Source organism: Dipteris shenzhenensis, chromosome 17 (genome assembly GCF_047967505.1).
Source record: "Dipteris shenzhenensis isolate YYH24624 ecotype China chromosome 17, Dip_SZ_1.0, whole genome shotgun sequence".
NCBI lineage: Eukaryota > Viridiplantae > Streptophyta > Polypodiopsida > Gleicheniales > Dipteridaceae > Dipteris > Dipteris shenzhenensis.
Window position 1 is genome coordinate 51,232,412 of NC_141612.1, and position 20,560 is coordinate 51,252,971.

General features: G+C 45.0%; 1 protein-coding gene across 3 annotated transcripts in view; it reads right to left on the reverse strand.

Moving 5' to 3' along the window:
• The window catches only part of LOC147892265 (phosphatidylserine decarboxylase proenzyme 3-like), a 176,740-nt gene that overhangs the window by 44,647 nt on the left and 111,533 nt on the right, over positions 1–20,560 (reverse strand). For all 3 annotated transcript variants that reach the window (XM_087388300.1, XM_087388299.1, XM_087388301.1), the window contains 3 exons: positions 5,627–5,722; positions 5,258–5,332; positions 5,060–5,152 (listed from right to left, as the gene is read on the reverse strand). In XM_087388300.1, coding sequence (XP_087244426.1) covers positions 5,060–5,152; positions 5,258–5,332; positions 5,627–5,722 — 264 coding nt within the window. The remainder of the gene's footprint in view (positions 1–5,059; positions 5,153–5,257; positions 5,333–5,626; positions 5,723–20,560) is intronic.

Here is a 20,560-nt window from a genome sequence, read left to right on the forward strand (position 1 = left end):
CTCCAATCATACTCTGAAACCCAATTTGATAGATCTCCTAGGGAGCGTACTACCTCTGAGTATCCCATATAGGCTCATCACCCTCGGCTCAGGGGATCTACATCTCCTAAAGCCTCCTAATCATGCGGAGCCTATGGGACGGTGTCAAGGCCCTTCCGAAAGTCGACGAAACAAGTGTACAATTTTTGCTTCCTCCACCTCACTTCCTCAATGATGGCCCGCAATGTGAAGATGTGACCTAGAGTAGAGTGTTGTCTCCTGGACCCAACCCGCCCTACCCATGTCTTTCTATGAATCATCTCTCTCTCCAACACTGATACGTAGATCTTGGCCAATATGTGGCCAATCCAAAGTATGCAGTAATTCCCAGTATCCATGGGGTCTCCTGACTTGTGTATCAAGAAAATCATGGTAATGCTCAAGCAGAGGGGAAATGCTTAATAGACAGTCTAGTTAAACAATTGCACTAGGACTAGAGCCACAACCTATATCCCAAGTGAAAATTGGTCCCTCATAATCCTAAGCTCGTCAATTGTGAAACTGACATAGTGCGGCCTGCACATTGTAGGTGGTGAACAGAGTGCAAGTCGTCGGCCTAAGGATGGAAGACATATCAGGCGGGGTTTGATCCAAGGCATCTAAGTGATGTCGCGTATGTGTGCCATATGCCTCAATTTGTGATAGCTTCCCCTCGATCAGAAGCCCTCACGCAATGGTTGGATCTCCTCGTCAAAAAGATTGCATTACATTAGTCATCTAGTGTGAGAGAAAGACCCATCCCTTAGGCCGCGTCAAACTATGGCTCTGATCTTGTCAACTGTCCCAAAGCCTGTTCCCGTACGAGGTGGGATCACGGCTCTCGACACTCATCATGATACCACTAGTTTTGTGGCATCTTCCCAGTGGGGGATCGTGTTGTAGAGTGGCTGGTGGGGAATGATCTGATGGCCCCATCCTAAACTATTGAGACACATGTATTTGAGGCGTGAGTAAGGTCTACATCCTTTACAAGGGGGGTTGCTAGCCAGAGCATGGTCAAAGTGTACTCGGATCTGGACGGGGGCAGGCAATCACATCCAGTGTCTAGCAGTGCAGTCGAGATACATAAATCTGAATGGTCAGTGCCAAGTGAGAGCTAAGCGAGAAGAGGGAAGGCAAGAGAGAGAGAGAGAGAGAGAGAGAGAGAGAGAGAGAGAGAGAGAGAGAGAGAGAGAAAGACACACACACACACACACACATGTATTAATGTCTTCGAAAGGTCTTGCAGGCCTATGCAACAAAGTGCAATCAGACAAGCCAGTATGGGTTGAAGCAAGGGCTCACAAAGCCGCTTGTTGAGTGCTACGCTAACAATCTCAAAAACTCAAACACTCAAAGCTCGTGCTCCAAATACATATCCAGGCGCCATCGTGGCTATCCCACGAGACACAAAGATGTCTCGTATCTGTGTCTATCTGCTCGTTTCTCGCTAGTGGATAGGGGGCATGGTCTCTGTGATCTCTATCAAGATTGACACCTCCGCTCGGCTGTCTCCTCTAAGTAGGGTAGGGATGGGTTGGATCTCTATCGTACATGCTATGGTCGACCTCTGGATCATGTGGGGTCTTCGTATCATTGGCTCCACCACTCCATACTGTCTCTTTCCGTCGATCCATGCTGCCCTCATGTCAACTACCTCCTCCTCCTCTATTCCACTATGCATGGAAGTCGGTGTCGTGTCACTGCGCACGATCTGCCTCCTGTGATACTATCACATCTTGCTATCTAATCTGCTATAGTAAGATTTCTCTCTGTCCCCGCATCTCCATCAAATTGAGGCCAACGCATAGCTAGTCATGGAAGTGGATCAACCTTGATAATGGCCCAACCAACCCGTACTCCACTTGAAAAAGACAATGGTATCGTCCTCGGATCTGTTGATAGTAGACCGGGCAAGTGCACATGAAGTGCTCCTCTGTCTCCACCTCCACTAGTGTGTATAACTGTAGGTCCACTACTGTCTAAGTGTGCTTGTAGCTCTCCCTCTCTTGATCCTTAGACAAAAGGGATTAGACTGCATGTGTTCGATGTCAATCCTCAATGAATTGGGAACCCGTCTTTCCTCTAGCTACTGGGACATGGTAATCACTCCATCCTCTGATACTCTTAGAAACTGGTCATGTTAGAACTAGATCTTGGTCAGAAACTCTTGACTCCCCCCCAAGTCTGTGATTTATAGAGCAGGAGTAGATCCAACCATATAATACGGTTGACCTCATCTCGCAGTATTTGGATGGATGGAGCATCCAAGCTGTACTGGAAAGGGAAGAGATGGTCCATCTAAATGCCTTGATTGGCCAACCATTTGGATATGCGTGCATACAAGACCGTGCTAACCCCACTCTCAGCTTGTCATCTGGATGACCCTAGTGCCATCCTCTATGATCTCCCGCTAAGGAAGGGCAAACCTGGTGAGGATATGTCACCGAACATGGCACCAATTTGGAGTGCTGTGATAGCAATCTCTGCCTGGACAATCTGATGGGGGACCGAAGGCTTGCTCTAAATAATCCTGGACCGCATGATCACCTATAGCCTCTTGAATCTCCGCCAATCGGTTTGCTGACAAGTGCTGCATACAAGGCTGTAGGCCTTGCACATGTATCAAATAGCCATCCCTTGGCCGGTGGGTCCTAGAAGTGTGCCTGGAAGTACTCTCTCCCTAGTCCAGCCCGAGCTCCCTACCCACGTGTAACTCATGCCCTGGCTGCATGGGCTGCGTGACTCATCGTGCAAAATGTCCCCGCAAAGACTGCCCCTAGATAGGTGTATGTGTGCATCATCTCAATCAGCTCCCCTTGAGATGTGAAGTTGTCTCGAGGAAGTACTGCCCGTGAGGGGTTGAAGATCATACCCTTGCTCTTGCCATGATTGACTGTCAGATATCTCTCTCTGCAAAACACCTCTACAGCCTCTAGGTGTCTCTGCAGGGCTTCCGATGAAGAGGAAATGAGGACTATGTCCTCTGCGTGCAGCAGTATCTGTATCATCAGATCAGCAAGCAACGATCCCTCCCCTCCTAGACAATCAATGAAGGTGAGAGGGGCATTCTTGCATCACTCCACTCGTGCTCTCAATCCAATCTGACAGGCTTCTAGGGAAAGGCCTCTAGGGAGCCATAATCTCCCTCTGACTAACTAAGATAATCTCATCATCCCTCAGATCACGTCCCCTGGGATCTCCATCTCTTGGAGTCTCCTAATCATGCAAGCTCGTGGAATGTGTCAAAGGTCTTCCTAAAGCCTATAAAACAGACATAGACTTTATGTGATCTCGATGTCATCTCCTCAATGATGACTTGTAGAGTGAGGATGTGGTCAAGAGTAGAATGTTACCTCAGAAAACCAACATGTCCTAAAGCTTACTGCCCATGTGCTCTGTGCAAGAGCTGATATCTCTCGGTCTCTCGTACCAATCCATAGAACTTAGCCAATGTGTGGCTAATCATGAGGGTGTGGTAGTTCCCCGTGTCCATAGGGTTCCTTGCTTTGTGTATCAACACAATGGTGGTGGTACTCCTCCAAGTAGGGGTAAGCCATGGCATACTACATAGTTGAACATGTGCCCCAAGATCGGAGACCAAACCTCCTGCCCATCTGCAAATCTCTATCCGCAACCCCCCATAGTCCTGGGCTTTCGGGTTGCCAAGCCGGTGTAGTGCTGCTCGCACATTCTGTGCAGTGAACAGGATCGATGTGGTGGGGCAGAAAAGACACATCCGGTGGTGCCTAGATCGAGATGTCGTAGAGTGAGGATAAAGATGGGTGGCTTACCCCTCAAAGGAACTGATCACGCGTCACAAGGTGTCCCAAAGCCCGCTCATGTGTGTGTTGAGGTCACATCTCTCAACACTTATCATCAAACCATCGGTTCTGGGGCAACTTCCCAGCTAGGGGCCCTGTTGTAGATCGAGTTATGGGCAATGATCTGGCAAACAGCAGACTGACCCACTGATACCACAGTGTCTGAGACATGGGCAAGGTCTGCATTATCCTCAAGAGAGGTCCATAGCTGATGGGACAAATGGCTCATATAGACCGCATGAAGGGCATCGTCAAAGTGTATCTAAACACGGTTAGGGCCAATGCGTCTCGTCTTGTGGCTGGCGCGGTGGTAAATATGGTGAATGCCAGATAGGCGTGGTCAGCACCAAGTGGGGTGGTGAGATCATGTACATGTGACGAAAAGGCTAGCGAGCAAATCAGGTAATATGTGGGAAGCAAGTAAGCCATCCACATAATGGCCTTCGATGGAGGCCATTATATATGATGAAGCCATGACTATCTCCAAACTCTAGTAGGTGCGGGCCATTCATGTGACCTGTGGCACACCCTCTTAGTGCCTTGCTATCCCAAGCTCGGTTGGATCTATCTTTGGTGCTCTGAGGGGGTGAGCTCCGAATTCAAGGACCAAACCTGACTTTAAACATAATTCTCGAGTCGAGGGATGACAGCGAATCTCTCCCAAAATGCTCTCTTGGTGGGTGACCAATACAGATGTTGAATCTACGATCTACTGTCATTTCGAATGGTGTAGTTGTGTCCTCCATGGGGGCCATTGCATCAGTCCATCTCTCCTTAACTTGGTCCCATGGTAAGTGTTGAAGGAGGCCGCCACCAGCTATTTTTACAAGAATCAGGCTAAACATTTGATTGTATACACTCAACATACATTTAGGGAACAAAAAATGAAGACATTTGACGAGTTCAAATTGCAAATTTAATTGAACTCTTCAAGTCGTACTAGCAAATATCATGATACTAAACAGCCAGAAAAAATTCCAAGTTGGCAAATAATGAGATCTTCCAAACATGCACATTAATTCCGGCAAATCAGTTTTATTAGCATAAGACATAAGTATTAGGTGAAATTTTAGTATGTGAACAGAATTGTCCATCATGAAGCAGATAATCTAATTTCAGGTCAGCTTGGGTACCAATATCACAACCGTTGAATGACTAAAGGACCAATGGGAGGTTGAGAAGTATCAACTTCCATTATAACAGTTTTAAAGAGGTACCTTCCCAAATTCCTTGCTGCTAATAACATTGACAACACGCTTGTTGTCAGTGAATACATTGCAATACCTGCTGTTAACAGCGATAGGATTTACCTGGCATTGTAAAGCAGAGAAATCGCAATTAGAACTGCTTATTGTGGTCTACAAACTATCAAGTATAGGATGTGAACCATATAGTACAAACCAGCACAATCGTACCGTGTACAAGTGGCCAGGAATTTCAATACTTTTACCAATGACACCACTCACAGGCATGTGAAAACGATGATAATCCTGTTCAACAGATGGATCATCAGCAGTACTACCTGAATACGAGCCATGAAAGTCACCAGACTGTGACTGATCCTGACCAGCAAGCCAAACAGAAGCCCCCTTCCTCCCCCCCAGACATGTGAAAACGGAGCGCAGGTGCGCATAGATTTAACTTTTATTTGCATAAAATACTAATACACAGGTACTATTCTGATCGCCTACTGTGTAGCATTTGCATTCATCCGCAAGTACATGGCTGCTATGAACCCATTCATAAAGAAGACAAGAAAACACTGAAATAAATAGATCACTTGCCTGTGGAGCTAACCGGAAGATAGCTAGTGATCCACCGTCGAAATCTTCTGCAAAGTTATCATCACCTAAAAGGCCCCTCATTGAAAACTTACGCCCCTAACAGCAAGTTTACAAACAAATGAAAGACCTTGCCATCAGTTGATTTTCACTTATGCAGTATAACCTCAACATGGGCCACTGTTACAAGGACCCTGAGCATCCTTTCTCAAAAAAGCATGTTCTCTAAATGAGTGGAAACAAATAAAATGCAAATTATGTTGCGAAATTTTTGTTAAAAAAACCTTCTCTAATGTTGTCATGGAAAAATGCATCTTGTAAGAGATCATCAGCTTCAATAGATGTTTTCAGCTTCTCCTAAGGATATCAGCCCTTCAAGTAGACCTTACCCTACTTTTTGGTGCTACACACTCTTGTTTGACGTTTCTCCTAGAGATTTTAACCTGGATTCTCTTTTTAAAACAAAAGAAATCATCCACATGGAGATTATTCTCCTAGTTTATCAAACACTTCTAACTCATCTGGAAAGATTGGTTTTTACAAGTTATCTTTAAGGTTTGGGGGTCTTGTACCTCCCAAATTTCTTCCCTATTTTTTTAATCATGTTCCAGATTTGCCATTCTTCCATATTTTGTACATCATGTCTTTCTTTAACTAAGAAAGAGAAATAGAACAAGTCTCTAGATCCTAAATGAGAATGGCCTCATTCACGCCCTACCTGCTCTTGTTTATCTTTCTTCAAATTTCTACTTTCCTTGTGTAATGATTTGATTCTACATAACACTTTATAGACTTCTCAATCATGACGAGTGTCTTCCTGGAACAAGCTGACTTCATCAACATACAAGGGATACTTAGCCTTCAATATTGTAAAAATTATTTCTTTGAGCTTTCTTTTCTCTTCTTTCCTAGAGATACTTCTCAAGTCTTCTCAAATGAAGAGAATTGCAAATAAACTCCATTCTGATACTCTTCCAAGTAGTGTGAACCTCATCTTGGAATTGCTTTGGAAAAAAAACTGTTCTTTGAAGCCATTCTTAGATTCCATTTACTGCTTAAGTGCTTTCTTTTTTACAAGATGTTCTCCTTGCCAAGCACTTACCGTGCCTGCTAGGTGTAAACTTCCTGTTCTAAACTTAGATGGATCCCGAAACTTCTCCATCAAAAGCGTATGTTACTGACAGATACACTGTAAAGCTGTACCACTTTAGCGATTCAAACTGCCAATTATAGTAAGGCCGGTCTTGCACGTCCTCTTCCTAGGATGATGGGGCCATCTCCGGAGCAATGTAAGCAATGAATCAAGATAATTTACACAATGTGCATTGGAAGAGAGAACTAAACTTGCTTAACTAGCAACCGAAGTCCTCTGATTGGCTTGGTAATGTGGACCATCATCTTAAACCTCAAAATGTTGGATCATGTCCATTGTTGATTTGATCCTTTGTCATTGCATGGCTGCTAATGTGATTGGCTAGCACCAGCACCCTACGAATGGGATTCCAAACAACTACCCAAGCAAGATCTATGATCCATGTTGCTCAACTCCATCATCCCATGGACAAGAAGCTACATTAATGTCTGTGACTAAGGCATTGCTGCACCAAGTGACAACATCCTCTCTAAATGGAACACTGAGGATTATAGGCCCTCGTAAAGAACTATTTGGCAACAGGAAGTCAGTTAGCTCTCCTCAGGGTAAAGGTCTCTGGTAAAGTGACCAAGGCTGTATGGTTTCCATTATCTTTGTGCAATAACTGTTGAAGCTATTACTTGGACATATGAGGGTAAGGGAGCCTTGTCCCATTAATCTACACTCTCGGACAATTGGAAAGCAAGGCATGTAGGCTGCCAATCAGATAAGCCTAAACCTCAAAGCATCTAATCAGAAAGAAGCCAACCTTTTGAGTTGCGGTTTTCTACCTCCTTTTGAGGGATGTTTTCTCATACACTGCATGATGTATTGCCGCCTTAAGTTTTTACTCTCGTGGATTTTGTTCATAATTCACATAAGTCTTTTTTAGCGGGTGGGGGGGGAGGGGGGGGGGATGGGGAGGAGAGATCAAAGGATCTGCGAAGTCTATACCTTCATTTTCAACTGTCAATTTGCAATCATGTATTGCCAGGATAGCATTGAGCAAATGAAAAATCTCCCTGGCTAGCCAACATATACGACTATAAATTACAGTGCTAGACAGGAGAGCTGTGCTAAGATTCTCATGGCAAGCGGATGTGGGAGTTCACAACCAGTCTATGACGACTCATCGTCCACCATTTCCATGCAGGTATAGTTTTTCCTAGTACTTGTACATTGGCAGATGCAAATAAACCCTCCTTGCATTGGTATTTAGCTAGTTCATTTTACCTCTCATTGAGTCCTTGGAATCTGATGGCATCAAGCAACAATCTAGTGCTGCCATTGGTGCAAGGCACCTGAGGTTTGAATACATCTCAGGTTCTACTAGACATTACCTAAAACCAAACATCACAGATTTCCTAGCTTGTGCAAGAGAAAAGGGGGTTCTCACTACCCAAAGAAAAGAGGAAAGAAAAGTTAAAGGGAGAAAAAGAACCAGACAGAAGAGGTAATTTTTATTGGGGTAAGAAAAAGGAGGGGGGCGAGGGGGGGGGAAGAGAGAGAGAGAGAGATCATATGATATGATCTGATGATATGGTTGTACTAAAGTCCGTGTGAGACCCTTCAGGATCTATGGGACTGGCAGTCGCTATTAACTAACATCTCCTTATATCCAGTGAGAAAAAATATTACAAACGTGCTGCTCATTTCCCACCTCTTCCATGGGGCAGATTTTGCAGATCCTTTCTTCTCTGGGGATCCTGGGTCTTGCCCACCTACCCTTCTCCACCTTGAGATCATGTGAAGTAGTTCTAATTCTGCAGATCAGACGCCTTTTAAATTTTGATGTGTCTTCCCTGAGATATTTCTCGATTTCATAGCTCTCCATTGAGTTAATTTCCTGTTCATTTTTGTCCCCTGGTTTTGCCATAGTTTCTGTAGCATTTTCTCCTTCACACTCTCCCTGATTTCAAAATGCATCTTCTCGTATATTGGAAGCTGTTATACCCCATGATTCCATCCACTTCACTCCCTCTCGCACAGCATCCATCGCCTTGTGCGGTATCCTATTGGCATCCATCTTCTCAACTTTGTTGAGATAAGCTATGACATAAGGGTCTTTCTAGTGGTATGATACAGTAAGATGGGCTAGGGCGTCTATGTCTTAACTCCAAGCTCCCCTCTCAGGAAACGTTTATGTAAAGTTCCGCTTCTTTCCGAGTAAATCCAAGGAGCTCAAGCATCCACTTGTATGTAACGTGTCCCGGTCATCATTACCTTTGTCTTGTCTATGTTGACTTGCATCCCTGACTGTTTGCAGAATTCCCTCAGTACATCCAAATGTGCTTGCAAGTTATCCTTGTTCTTTGCGAAGAATACCACATCATCTGTGTAGATAAGAATTAGCAAAGTGTACCTACAATCTGAACACCTTCTTTGCTATGTATTCTCATCCACTCCTCCAAATCATCGATAAACAGACCGAAAGGTGTTGGTGAGAGGGCAAAGCCTTGCTTAGCCCCTATGTCACTACCTGTTACAGCTTTCCCTGTGGAGCATGACCCATCCACTAGCACCTGTGCTAACTCTGCTAAAACGTGGCTTCTCTAAGCTCTTGAGGAACTTTAAGCTTTTCCAATTTTCCATACCTTCTTACATTGGACTGTATCAAAGGCTCTCTTATGTTTGGTTCATTCAGTTGCAGACCAGATTATCAACCGTCCAGCGTTTGGGACAGAACCCTGCTTGGGATGGTGCCCTGACTCCTTGTTCCTCTGCCCATTTGCTGATATTTTTGCTCATGGATAGTGCCATCTTGCTTTGCCAATAGGCTGCTCAGCATGATTGTCCAATAATTTTTGCCATCTTACTATCTCCTCCCTTATGGATCGGTATTGTTAGCTTAATCCCTCTAATTACTTGGTGCATGCAAAGGTTTAACTGTGTAGAACCGAGATGAAAACAAGAGCATCTAAGAAATGAAAATGACTCAATAACTCTCACAAATGATAACTCAAACTATTATCATCACCAAGAGCTCATCCCTATTGGGCTTGTTACTCAGTACAATCATAGATGGCCACAAAGGCACACAGACGACACACTACAACTCACACACCAAAAACGTCAAGCTGCTTCCCACAATCTCAAGCATCAACACCGACTGGGTATCACCGTCTCACGAGACCAAGACCACAGTTGCATGCCTTCCTATTCTCAACTCTGTAGAGGCGGCAAGGGCCATGCCACCCTGCTAAGCTCACGGGTGTCGATCCTCAAACCGACTTCTGGACACAGCTCAAATGAGAACAGTTCACCACGACCTCCTAGTATGTAGGAGGATGCATGAAATAACGCCACATTATCAACCATGCAATACTCATGTGGACACAGCATTGGACCAATCATCATACTTTAAAATGACCCTTCTAAACCTTAACCACTCACAGATCTCCCCATAAGGATGAATTCCTAACAAACCCTCCCTCAGCCGAATGGGAGATCAAATGAAACGAAACCGCAACTACATGCTCACAAAGAGGATGACAACTAATACAAAGAACCTAGAAACTTGATCACAAAGAGGTCAATTATCATGTGCTCACAAAGAGCCTGAAACTTGGCAGTAAACTCTGCCCTCCCGCAATCTGAAAAGCCCAGTCTTGTTCTTTGAAGTGATCCACCTCAACCATCATGGTCGTCTCCTCTTTATCAACCGCCACTAGTGCTTTGTCTTTGCCTTTGTCTTGTTTTAAGATCTTGTCGCGCTGCTTGGTATAACAAAAACTTTCAATGTGTCCTTCTTTGCCACAGTAAATGCACTTACGTGTATCTTGACCTTGCTTCCTCCTTTGATCACTAGCAGCATATGCCTTTCCACTGAGCCAAGTGAAACTATTGCGCTTCTCTTCACTAAGAAGCATGCTTACACAATCCAAAAAATCCATGTCATCGTCGAAGCGTAGTATACATACAATTTCACCGAGCTGTGCTCAGGAGGTAAGCTTCGCAATAGAATCGCCTTCTTGTCTTCATCCTCGACCCAAGCTCCAAGATCACTCAATTGCATAAGCAGCGACTCATCTATTTTCAAGTCGAAGAAGATCTTGCTTCACGTTAGACTTGGAGTGTTTCATACGCACTACAGAGAGAGTCTCCAAAGTCTACCAATTCTCTGTTGTACTAGCTTTCACATCCAAATGGTGAAAATACACTGGCCCTAAAGCTTTGACGTGTGACCAACTGCAAAGATACAAAAAATTTGCAGGATAGCTCCACGCTTATCCTTCTTCGATGAATCCATGCTCACAATCTATGGGGATTGAGTAAAACCCTGAAGAAAGCTTCTGCAAGTACGTGTAACGAACTTTGATTACGTCGTTTGCTTTTCCGTAGCTTCACGATTTTGACGTTCGACCACCACATTGCAGAAGGCTGAGACATGCAAGCACCACAACAACAATTATCACAAGGATAAAATGATGACAACCATGCTTTGATACCACTGTTAGCGTAATGCCTCTAATTACTTGGCGCATGCAAAGGCTTAACTGTGTAGAACCGAGATGAAAACAAGAGCATCTAAGAAATGAAAATGACTCAATAACTCTCACAAATGATAACTCAAACTATTATCATTACCAAGAGCTCATCCCTAATGGGCTTCTTGCTCGGTACAATCATAGATGGCCACAAAGACACACACACACAGACAACACACTACAACTCACACACCAAAAACGTCGAGCTACTTCCCACAATATCAAGCATCAACACTGACTGTGTATTGCCGTCTCACGAGACCAAGACCAGCTGCATGCTTTCCTACTCTCGACTTTGTAGAAAGGCCAAGGGCCATGCCACCCTCTTGAGCTCACGAGGGTCGACCCTCAAACCGACTTCTGGAGACAACTGGAATGAGAACAGTTCACTACGGCCTCCTAGTACGTAGGAGAATGCATCAAATAATGTCACCTTATTAACCATGTAATACTCACGTGGACACAGCATTGAACCAATCATCATGGTATATAAAATGACCCTCCTAAACCTTAACCACTCACAGATCTTCCCATGAGGATGAATTCCTAACAGGTACAATCCTTCGGCATCCAATCTGATGGGAAACTCTCCTCTAGTGCCATATTTATACGCCTAGTAAGTATTTTCCTTGTCTTTTTGCACACGCCATGCCCCCAATAGTTGAGAGTAGAGAGCTAGACTAGTAGCACAGGTTCTCTAGTATGCTTCTCCAATAGTTCAGAGAGTAAAGAAGCAAAAAGCTCAAGAAGAGATGACGATGAGGTGTTGGAGCGAACGTTAGACTCATTCACGAAAGATAGCTGTAGCACATCATAAATGCCAAAGAGTCTCACATTGCTAGACATTCCAATGAAGGACTTACCACAGCTCGATCTTTGTTATGTGACCCATCTGCAATAATAATCTGGTCATTTGTAGCTGCCTCACTATCCATAGTGAACATATTGTCTCCATGACATTGGTTATGGACCCTGGATTGTAGTTGACAATGGAAGATGCACAAGGAACATACAAAGTAATTGTAGTTTTAGGTGAAAGCTTACATTGCCCTCAAATTGTTCATCATGCGTGATTGTTGTAGTGGCATTCACATGCAAGGTGAAATTGCAGGAGCCTCCCTTGACAGTTGCTCTACTCCCGACAAACTCACCCTTGACTCGATGGAATGATTCTATATCAAGCCTATCCTTAAACTGATGAGCATATTCATTGGAATCACTAGAGTGACTGTCTGGCAATTATCACAGTCTGTAAAGTCAGCTCTAAAGCATGTTGGGTAAGACACATCCTTGGCCTTGTACGTCCCGTGCTTTGCTAGTAGCTTTCCTTCAAAGGCAAAATGGCAACGAATCAACTCACACTAGCCCTTGTATCTCTAGAGCTTTCTCATTAGCTAGTTTTTTAAAGACTTTTCCCATGTCTTCCTCTGTTCTGATTCCATTTGTTTCTTTGATAGTATAGTTGTGGTTGTTCTTCTCTTCCCCATCTCTCTTGTAGAGGCATTTGACAAACCTTTTCATGTCTTCCCATTGTGGCTTCCTTTCTTGGGGTTTGTTGTCGTGTAATTTCTGGAAAAAAACTTTATGGGATTCTGTTTCAGCTTCTCAAAGCTCTCAAGCTGCTTGCTTTTGAGAAATGTTATTTTTTTGTTTCTTACCACCTATATAGATATTCGAGCTTTATCCTCTTTCTCTGTTGTGCTTGTTTTTTCCACGCTCTATTGCATCTTTACAATCCTGGTCATACCAGTGATTACATGGTATTCCCTTACTTCTCCCCTTGCTTTTAGTCAAACATTTTTGGGCTGTTGATAGTAGCATATCTGTTATCTATTTGCTCATTTCGTGACAGGTAGCAGGCATTTTATCTTGTGCCATTACCGCCTCCATATTCCTTTCATAAATATGAGCCTTTTTGTAGTCCATTCTTAACATGGGATGTGTGATACTTTTCTGTTCTTTCATAGCATTAGTAATTACTTGTTCCCATTATCCCTATAGATAGTGCCATGTGGTCAGGCTCAAGAGACAACTCCTCAATCTTGATATCAATCATGAACTTTGCATGTGAGAGAAAGAGAGAGAGAGAAGTAAGGGGGCAATAGTGAGAACAGAGGAAGCAACAAAAGATTGCAGAAAGGACTGGTGATGCAGCAAGGCACCATGGAAGGGCAAAGAGGAGAGAGAGAAAGAAAGAAAGAAATTTTATTACAATTCTTTGTAAGACCAAACGGTCTATTAGACTGAAGAACCTGATACAAGAAGCTGAAGGGGTGAAGCAACTAAACAGGTATAAACACCCATGGCGAATACAGAACGAGCCATAATGATAGTGATACCGATACATAGAGAGAAAAATCTCTCAGCTCATGGAGAAGATAGGGACTGGCAGCAGCACTGTGACGGTCATCTGGAAGCTGAAGGAGATGTCAAGCCTAAGAGGGGTCGTCCATGTAAGAGGCTGCGGTGGCAAAAAGCCCGTGATAGAGCGCTGATGGCTGTTGATATGAGTTGTCCACTGCGTGGCCTCTCGAGAGGCAGTAAGAAGGAGAAGGGCTGTGAGGCAGCAAGGAGAAAGCAGAAGGTAGAATGCAGGTAGGGAATAAAAGGAGCAGGAGACCTAGAAGGGATAACCAAATCAACACAGATTTTGGATCTCTTCTCCAAGATGTGTACATACTTGATTTTGACATCCCTTGTGATATCGATCATTTTCCTTCCTGCTGTCACCACGGTAATCACGATCAACATGCCACTCTTCTCCCGCTTTTACAAATAGCTCTGAGCTCACAATGAATATTGGCAGTTGAAAACTAACCTATGCTGCTTACACTTCCGAAAACACCAAAAACCCCTGAGGCCACAGCGATTGGATGGCAGCAATCCTTTGTTTGAGCAAGCCAACTGCACAATCCAACCTCGTCTGCATCTATGATGATGGTTAAAGTTGATACGTCTAAGAAAAGACACAGTTTTGCTCCATATATGTGTTTCGTAGTTTAGTCATATTAATACTGAGATCTGCAGGACAACTCTTTGCAAATGCGTCATATACCTAGATGAATCCAGGAACATTCCCAAAATCATCCTCTAAAAACACAACATAGTGCAGTTTCGATCTCACGAAAGACTCATAAGATTGAAAACCATAAACTCCATCACGCATAGCAAGGACTAGCTACTATGACATCCCCACTGACGTCATCAGTGCCCAACAGTGGGTGTAGACCATAGTATAAAAGTATGCTCTCACACATACAAATCCACACACCCACACATACTTGAGCATCGATTTATACAAAGTCTTCGTACTGAGTTTCTGTTGGCACTCCAGAGGTGAAGGGCAAACTCAGCCATGACGAAGGCTAGCACTAAAGGAGAAGGCCAATCAAAAAGTAGTCCAAATCTCTTCATTCAAGCTACAACTGCTTGTGAAGTCTAAACGATTTCATTTTAGTCTCTCCCAAACGAGCATCTAAATCTAAATCTAGCTGATAGGGCAACGCACCATTTAAGATAGAAAGAATTATCACAATACCAGTAGGCCGCAACTTGAACGAAAACTTCACAAGGTGAAATTTGCATGTCCGCTAATACGGCAGAAGCATATACCTAGATGAATCCAGGAACATTCCCAAACTCATCCTCTAAAAACACAACATAGTGCAGTTTCAATCTCACGAGAATCACTCATAAGATTGAAAACCATAAACTCCATCACGCATAGCAAGGACTAGCTACTATGACATCCCCACTGACGTCATCAACGCCCAACAGTGGGTGTAGACCATAGTATAAAAGTATGCTCTCACACATACAAATCCACACACCCACACATACTTGAGCATCCATTTATACAAAGTCTTTGCAAATGCGTCATCCCTCTGGCAACTTTGAAATTATTTTCTGCTTTGTTTCAGTAAGAAAATAATACAACATCTGTGCTCAACAGATAACAGAATCTCGTACGCAAGAGAGAAAACAAGATAGTATGGAGAATCAAAATTTTGATTACTGTAGAACTCATACAATAGATGGCACTGCCTCCCAACCGTGCGCTCCTGTGAAAGAAGCTTTGATGGCGTGCCGGAAACAGTAGAAGGCGGAGGCTGGATGCTAAGGAATCAGGGTTGCTATAGCCAGTGATGAAATGGGCTTCACGGGCTTGCTCTTATATAGCCACCAGTCGTAGTTGGTTAGGCTCAATTGGGTGGCCGACCCAGTGCGCCCAAAACGGTCGACTGGGGGTCGGTCCCGAAATAGGCCACCGACCATACGTTAGAACCGATGCGCAAAACAGAGCAACTCACCTACGGTATTCGTTCGGCCCACAGCCATCCGGGATCATCTGAGGCTCCAAACGGGCCCCGCAACCCAAGTGGGCTGTCCCGAAAAATGCTCCGTCTACCCTCAGTGCGGTCAGTCAAGGGATGCCTTCCCGCACTTGCATGTAGCCTAGTTAGCGGTGTGCCAACTCTATCCGAAGCCATCCATCCATCAGGCCACACATGGCCCCCATCTGGTGTCCAAACCAGGACCTACCGGATAACCGAGCTACTCAAATGCCTTCTCCTCATATGGGGGGCTTACAAGTAGAGTTAGCTGGTTCCCGCGTAGTTACATGAGAGTGGAGATTGATATCTAACACCCCCCCTCAATGTCCACCCGCAAGTGAACTTACTTTTTCGGCCCAATGCCAAGTTGATGAAGATGCCTCTCCAGCAAGTCTCTTCCAAGAGCCTTCCTAAAGATGTCCACAGCATTCTTTCTAGTCGGACAATACACCAAGTCGACCTCTCCATCCATGATGAGCTCGCGTACAAAGTGATATTGAATCTCAATGCGTTTTGTGCGAGCGTGGAACACCGGGTTCTTTGCAATCGCCATGCAACTCTGATTGTCACATGATAACTGCGTAGGCTTGTTCTGCACTGCACCCATGTCCCCCAAAATCCTCCTCAATCACACTGTCTCGCAAGAAGCAAAGCATGCAGATTTGTACTCGGCCTCGGTAGAAGAAAGAGCAACTGTGGGTTGCTTCTTGCTGACCCATGACACAACTCCAGATTCAAGTGAGAAACAGTACCCCTGTCACTGATCTCCTGCTGTCCACGTCTCCTGTCTAATCCGAGTCACAGAATCCGGTCAAGATGTTGCCCTTGGTATAGGTGATGTCATAATCAAGTGTGCGTTTTATGTATTTCAGCACCTGCATCCCTGCCCTCCAATGGTTCTCCCGAGGCTTATTGAAAAACCTGCTTAGAACACCAGTCGCAAAACTGATGTCCGACCGTGTATTGCACAGGTAGATCAAGCTGCCCACAAGCCTTCTGTACTTCGCTTCGTCCACCAGTGGTGATGAATCCTCGTTTGAGAGCTTCGCGTCAACCTCCATAGGGGTACCAACTGTCTTGCACTCAGCCATGCCAAATGCCTTCTGTATCTCTCCAGCATACTTCAACTGTGAAATGAAGTTCTGTTTCGGCTCCTGCCAAACTTCAATCCCCAAACAAAAATGCATCAGTCCAAGGTCTGTCATTTCAAACTCTCTTCCTAGCAAATGCTTCGTCTGCGAGATCTTCTCTTCATGGTTCCCTGTTATGACAAGGTCGTCCACATAAAGGACCACGATCATACACATGCCTCCTTCTCTGAAGATATACAAATTTGCATCAGATGGGCTCCTCCTGAACCCGTTTTGCAAAAAGTAGACATCAATTCGTTGATACCACGCTCGTGGGACCTGTTTCAGCCCGTAAAGTATCTTCTTCAGTTTGCAGACTTTACCTTCTGAACCGGGGATCTCAAAACCTGGTGGTTGTTCCACGTATACCTCCTCCTTGAGATCTCCATTCCGAAAGGCGAATTTCACATCCATCTGAAACACGGGCCAACTTCCCTGGGCAGCTAAAGCCAAAACACTACGAATTGTGGTTAGTCGAGCTATGGAAGCAAAAGTATCTTGATAATCAAAACCATGTACCTGTGCAAATCCTTTTGCCACGAGCCGAGCCTTGTACTTATCCAACGTGTCGTCGGACTTGTACTGGTCTTGTACACCCACTTGGTTTCGATTACCTTGCGTTTTGGTGGTCGATCTACAATGTACCAAGTGTTGTTCTTCGTTATGGAGCCATACTCCGACTGCATAGCCTCCATCCATCTATCATCGCCCTGTGCCTCTTCAAGACACTTGGGTTCATCAGCACGGATCACTTCTGTCATCAAAGCATAGTTGACCAAGTGTTCATGCACCCTCCTTTGCTCCTCTAATCTCTTGGACCAACAGTGTTCGGATGGTTCCTCCTCAATGGTTGGAGGTTCTCTGCCATCCAAAAGCTACTTTACCCACTTCGGGAATGGCCGTTGCCGTTGTGGTTCTGCAGGGTCTTCTTCATCTTCTTTGTCTTGAATCCTCCCAAGCACTGTTGGAGGAGTTCGGTCTGCTATTGGTGGCCGTACTGGATGGATATCCTGGTCCTGGTTATTTGGGAAGGAAGCATCCTCCTCTAATTGATGCGGCTGTTCTGAGAAGACCACATCGCGACTTACAATTACCTTCTTGATAACAGGATTATAGAGACGGTAACCCTTCGCCTCTTCACTGTAGCCTAAGAAAATACACTTCCGACTCTTCGGTTCCCATTTGGTCCTGATAGCATCAAGGACATGCACAAAACAGTCACATCCAAAAACTCTGAAATGTGCAACTCAAGGTTTCTTACCAGAAAAGGCTTGCAGTGGAGTCATCCCGTTCACAGCCTTCGTGTAGCTACGATTAAGGATGTAAACTACAGTGTTACATGCTTCAGCCCAGAAAGTCTTTGACAAATCTTTCCCTTTCATCATACTGCGGCCCATTTCGCAGATGACGCGCATCTTGCGTTCTGCTACTCCATTTTGCTGTGATGTATGTGACGGGAGTTTCTGCCTCTTGATCCCGTGACTTTTGCAATAACTTTCGAATTCAGCCGATGTGAACTCTCTACCTCTGTCTGATCTCAGCTTCTTCACCTTCCTCCCCGATTCTTTTTCGACCATTACATACCATTCCTTGAACCTACTGAAAGCCTCGTCTTTCGTCTTCAGGAAGTATATCCATATCCTTCTACTGTAGTCGTTGATCAGCGTCATGAAGTAGTAGGAACCACCCAAAGCTTCCATCTCCATCTTTCCGCAGAGGTCAGTCTGAACGAGCTCTAGAGGAGCCTTTGCCCTGCTGGCCTCTTTAGGAAAGAGCTGCCGATGCTGCTTGCCCATCATGCAAGCTTCACATACATCGGGCAGATCTGAAATTTCCGGTAGGTCTACAATCATTTCACTTTTATGCATCTCCTTCAAAGAACTAAGGTTTAGATGACCAAACCTCTCATGCCACAGCTTAGTGTTCTTCACATCCGCTCGAGCACTAAAAGCTGAGAGTTCGTAAATATTGTTGCGCCGTGTACCTTTACCAACGACCTTCCCTTGAAGATCCAGGATCTATGCACCATTCTTATCGAATTGAACTTTGAGGTCCCGATCCGTAATCGCAGAAACGGACAACAAGTTCCTCTTAATATCTGGCACATAAAGAACATCGGACAACTGTTTTACAACTCCATCTGACTTGAGAGTAATCGTACCTTTTCCTTTTGCTGGACATTTTGCATCATTGCCGACTGCTACCATGATGTCATTTCCTACCGCCTGTAGAGAGGTATACCAATCCTTCCGACTGGTCATGTGGCGCGATGCACCATTGTCAATGATCCAAGCTTCATCCGCAGGTAAATGAACTGCCTCCGTGCAAATCTCCTCAATTGCGACGAACAGCTCTATTGATACTGCCTGCGCGCTGTTGCTGGACTCTTTCTTTACTCCATTCTTCTCATCTGCAATCTTCTTGCGGCACTTATTCTGCTTGTGTCCTGCCTTGTTGGAATAGAAGCACTTGATCTTCTTCTTTCTCTTTTTATCATCAGAAGAAGATGGGTTACCAGAGTCCTTACCCTTACCTTTCTTTGATCCGGTTCAGAAGGCCGAATCTTCTCCAGTCTTCGTCTTTTGATGCATCTCCTCCTCCAAAAGCATCGCGCTGAAATCCTCAAAGTTGAGGGACGGATTTCTGTTCTGCGTATTCAGCGCCGTAACAAGACCGTCGTACTTTGATGGAAGAATCCGTATGCACCTTCGTGCTAGATTCTCGTTGGTGATGGTGCTGCCAATCGCAGTCATCTGATCGCGAAAATTCTTCACCCTGGTGATGAACTTCTCTGCCGCTTCAGACTCAGACAATTTTTCGTTCGCGAGTTGAGTCTCCAGATTCTGAATCCGCGTCTGATTCGTGATCTCATACTGATTTTTCAAAACCGTCCATGCCTCCTCCACTGTGGTAACATGTTGAATTAACGCCATGACGGAATCACTAACACTGCAGACAATAGAACACAACGCATCTGCATTTCTTCTTGTCCACGCGAGAATCTCATCCGCAGTTGGTACTATCTGTTGTCCTGCATTGGCTGGATCCGATCTCAGAACTGACCTCACGTCCACCCCAGTAGCAATGTCCCAAAGCTCATATGCGCTTAGGATGGTCTTCATCTTGAACTTCCAGAGAGGATAGTTAGAGCCGTACGGTGGTATTCGCAGTCTTGCAGGCTGGGCTCTCTCACAATCTGCTCGCAAACAGAAACACACTACCAAATCTTCTTGCTAGAGTCCAGGCTCTGATACCATGTAAGAAAATAATACAACGTCTGTGCTCAACAGATAACAAGATCTCGAATGCAAGAGAGAAAACAAGATAGTATGGAGAATCAAAAATTTGATTACTGTAGAACTGATACAACAGATGGCGCTTCCTCCCAACCGTGTGCTCCTGTGAAAGAAGCTTCGATGGCGTGCCAGAAACAGTTGAAGACGAAGGCTGGATGCTAAGGAATCAGGGTTGCTGTAGCCAGTGATGAAATGGGCTTCACGGGCTTGCTCTTATATAGCCACCAGTCGTAGTCGGTTAGGCTCAATTGGATGGCCAACCCAGTCCGCCCAAAACGGTCAACTGGGGATCGGTCCCGAAATAGGCCACCGACCATACAAAAGAACCGGTGCGCAAAACAAAGCAACTAACCTGCGGTTGTCGTTCGGCCCACAACCATCTGGGATCATCTGAGGCTCCAAACGGGCCCCGCAACCCGAGAGTGGGCTATCCCGAGAAATGCTCCGTCTACCCTCAGTGCGGTCAGTCAAGGGATGCCTTCCCGCACTTGCATGTAGCCTAGTTGGCGGTGTGCCAACTCTATCTGAAGCCGTCCATCCATCAGGCCACACATGGCC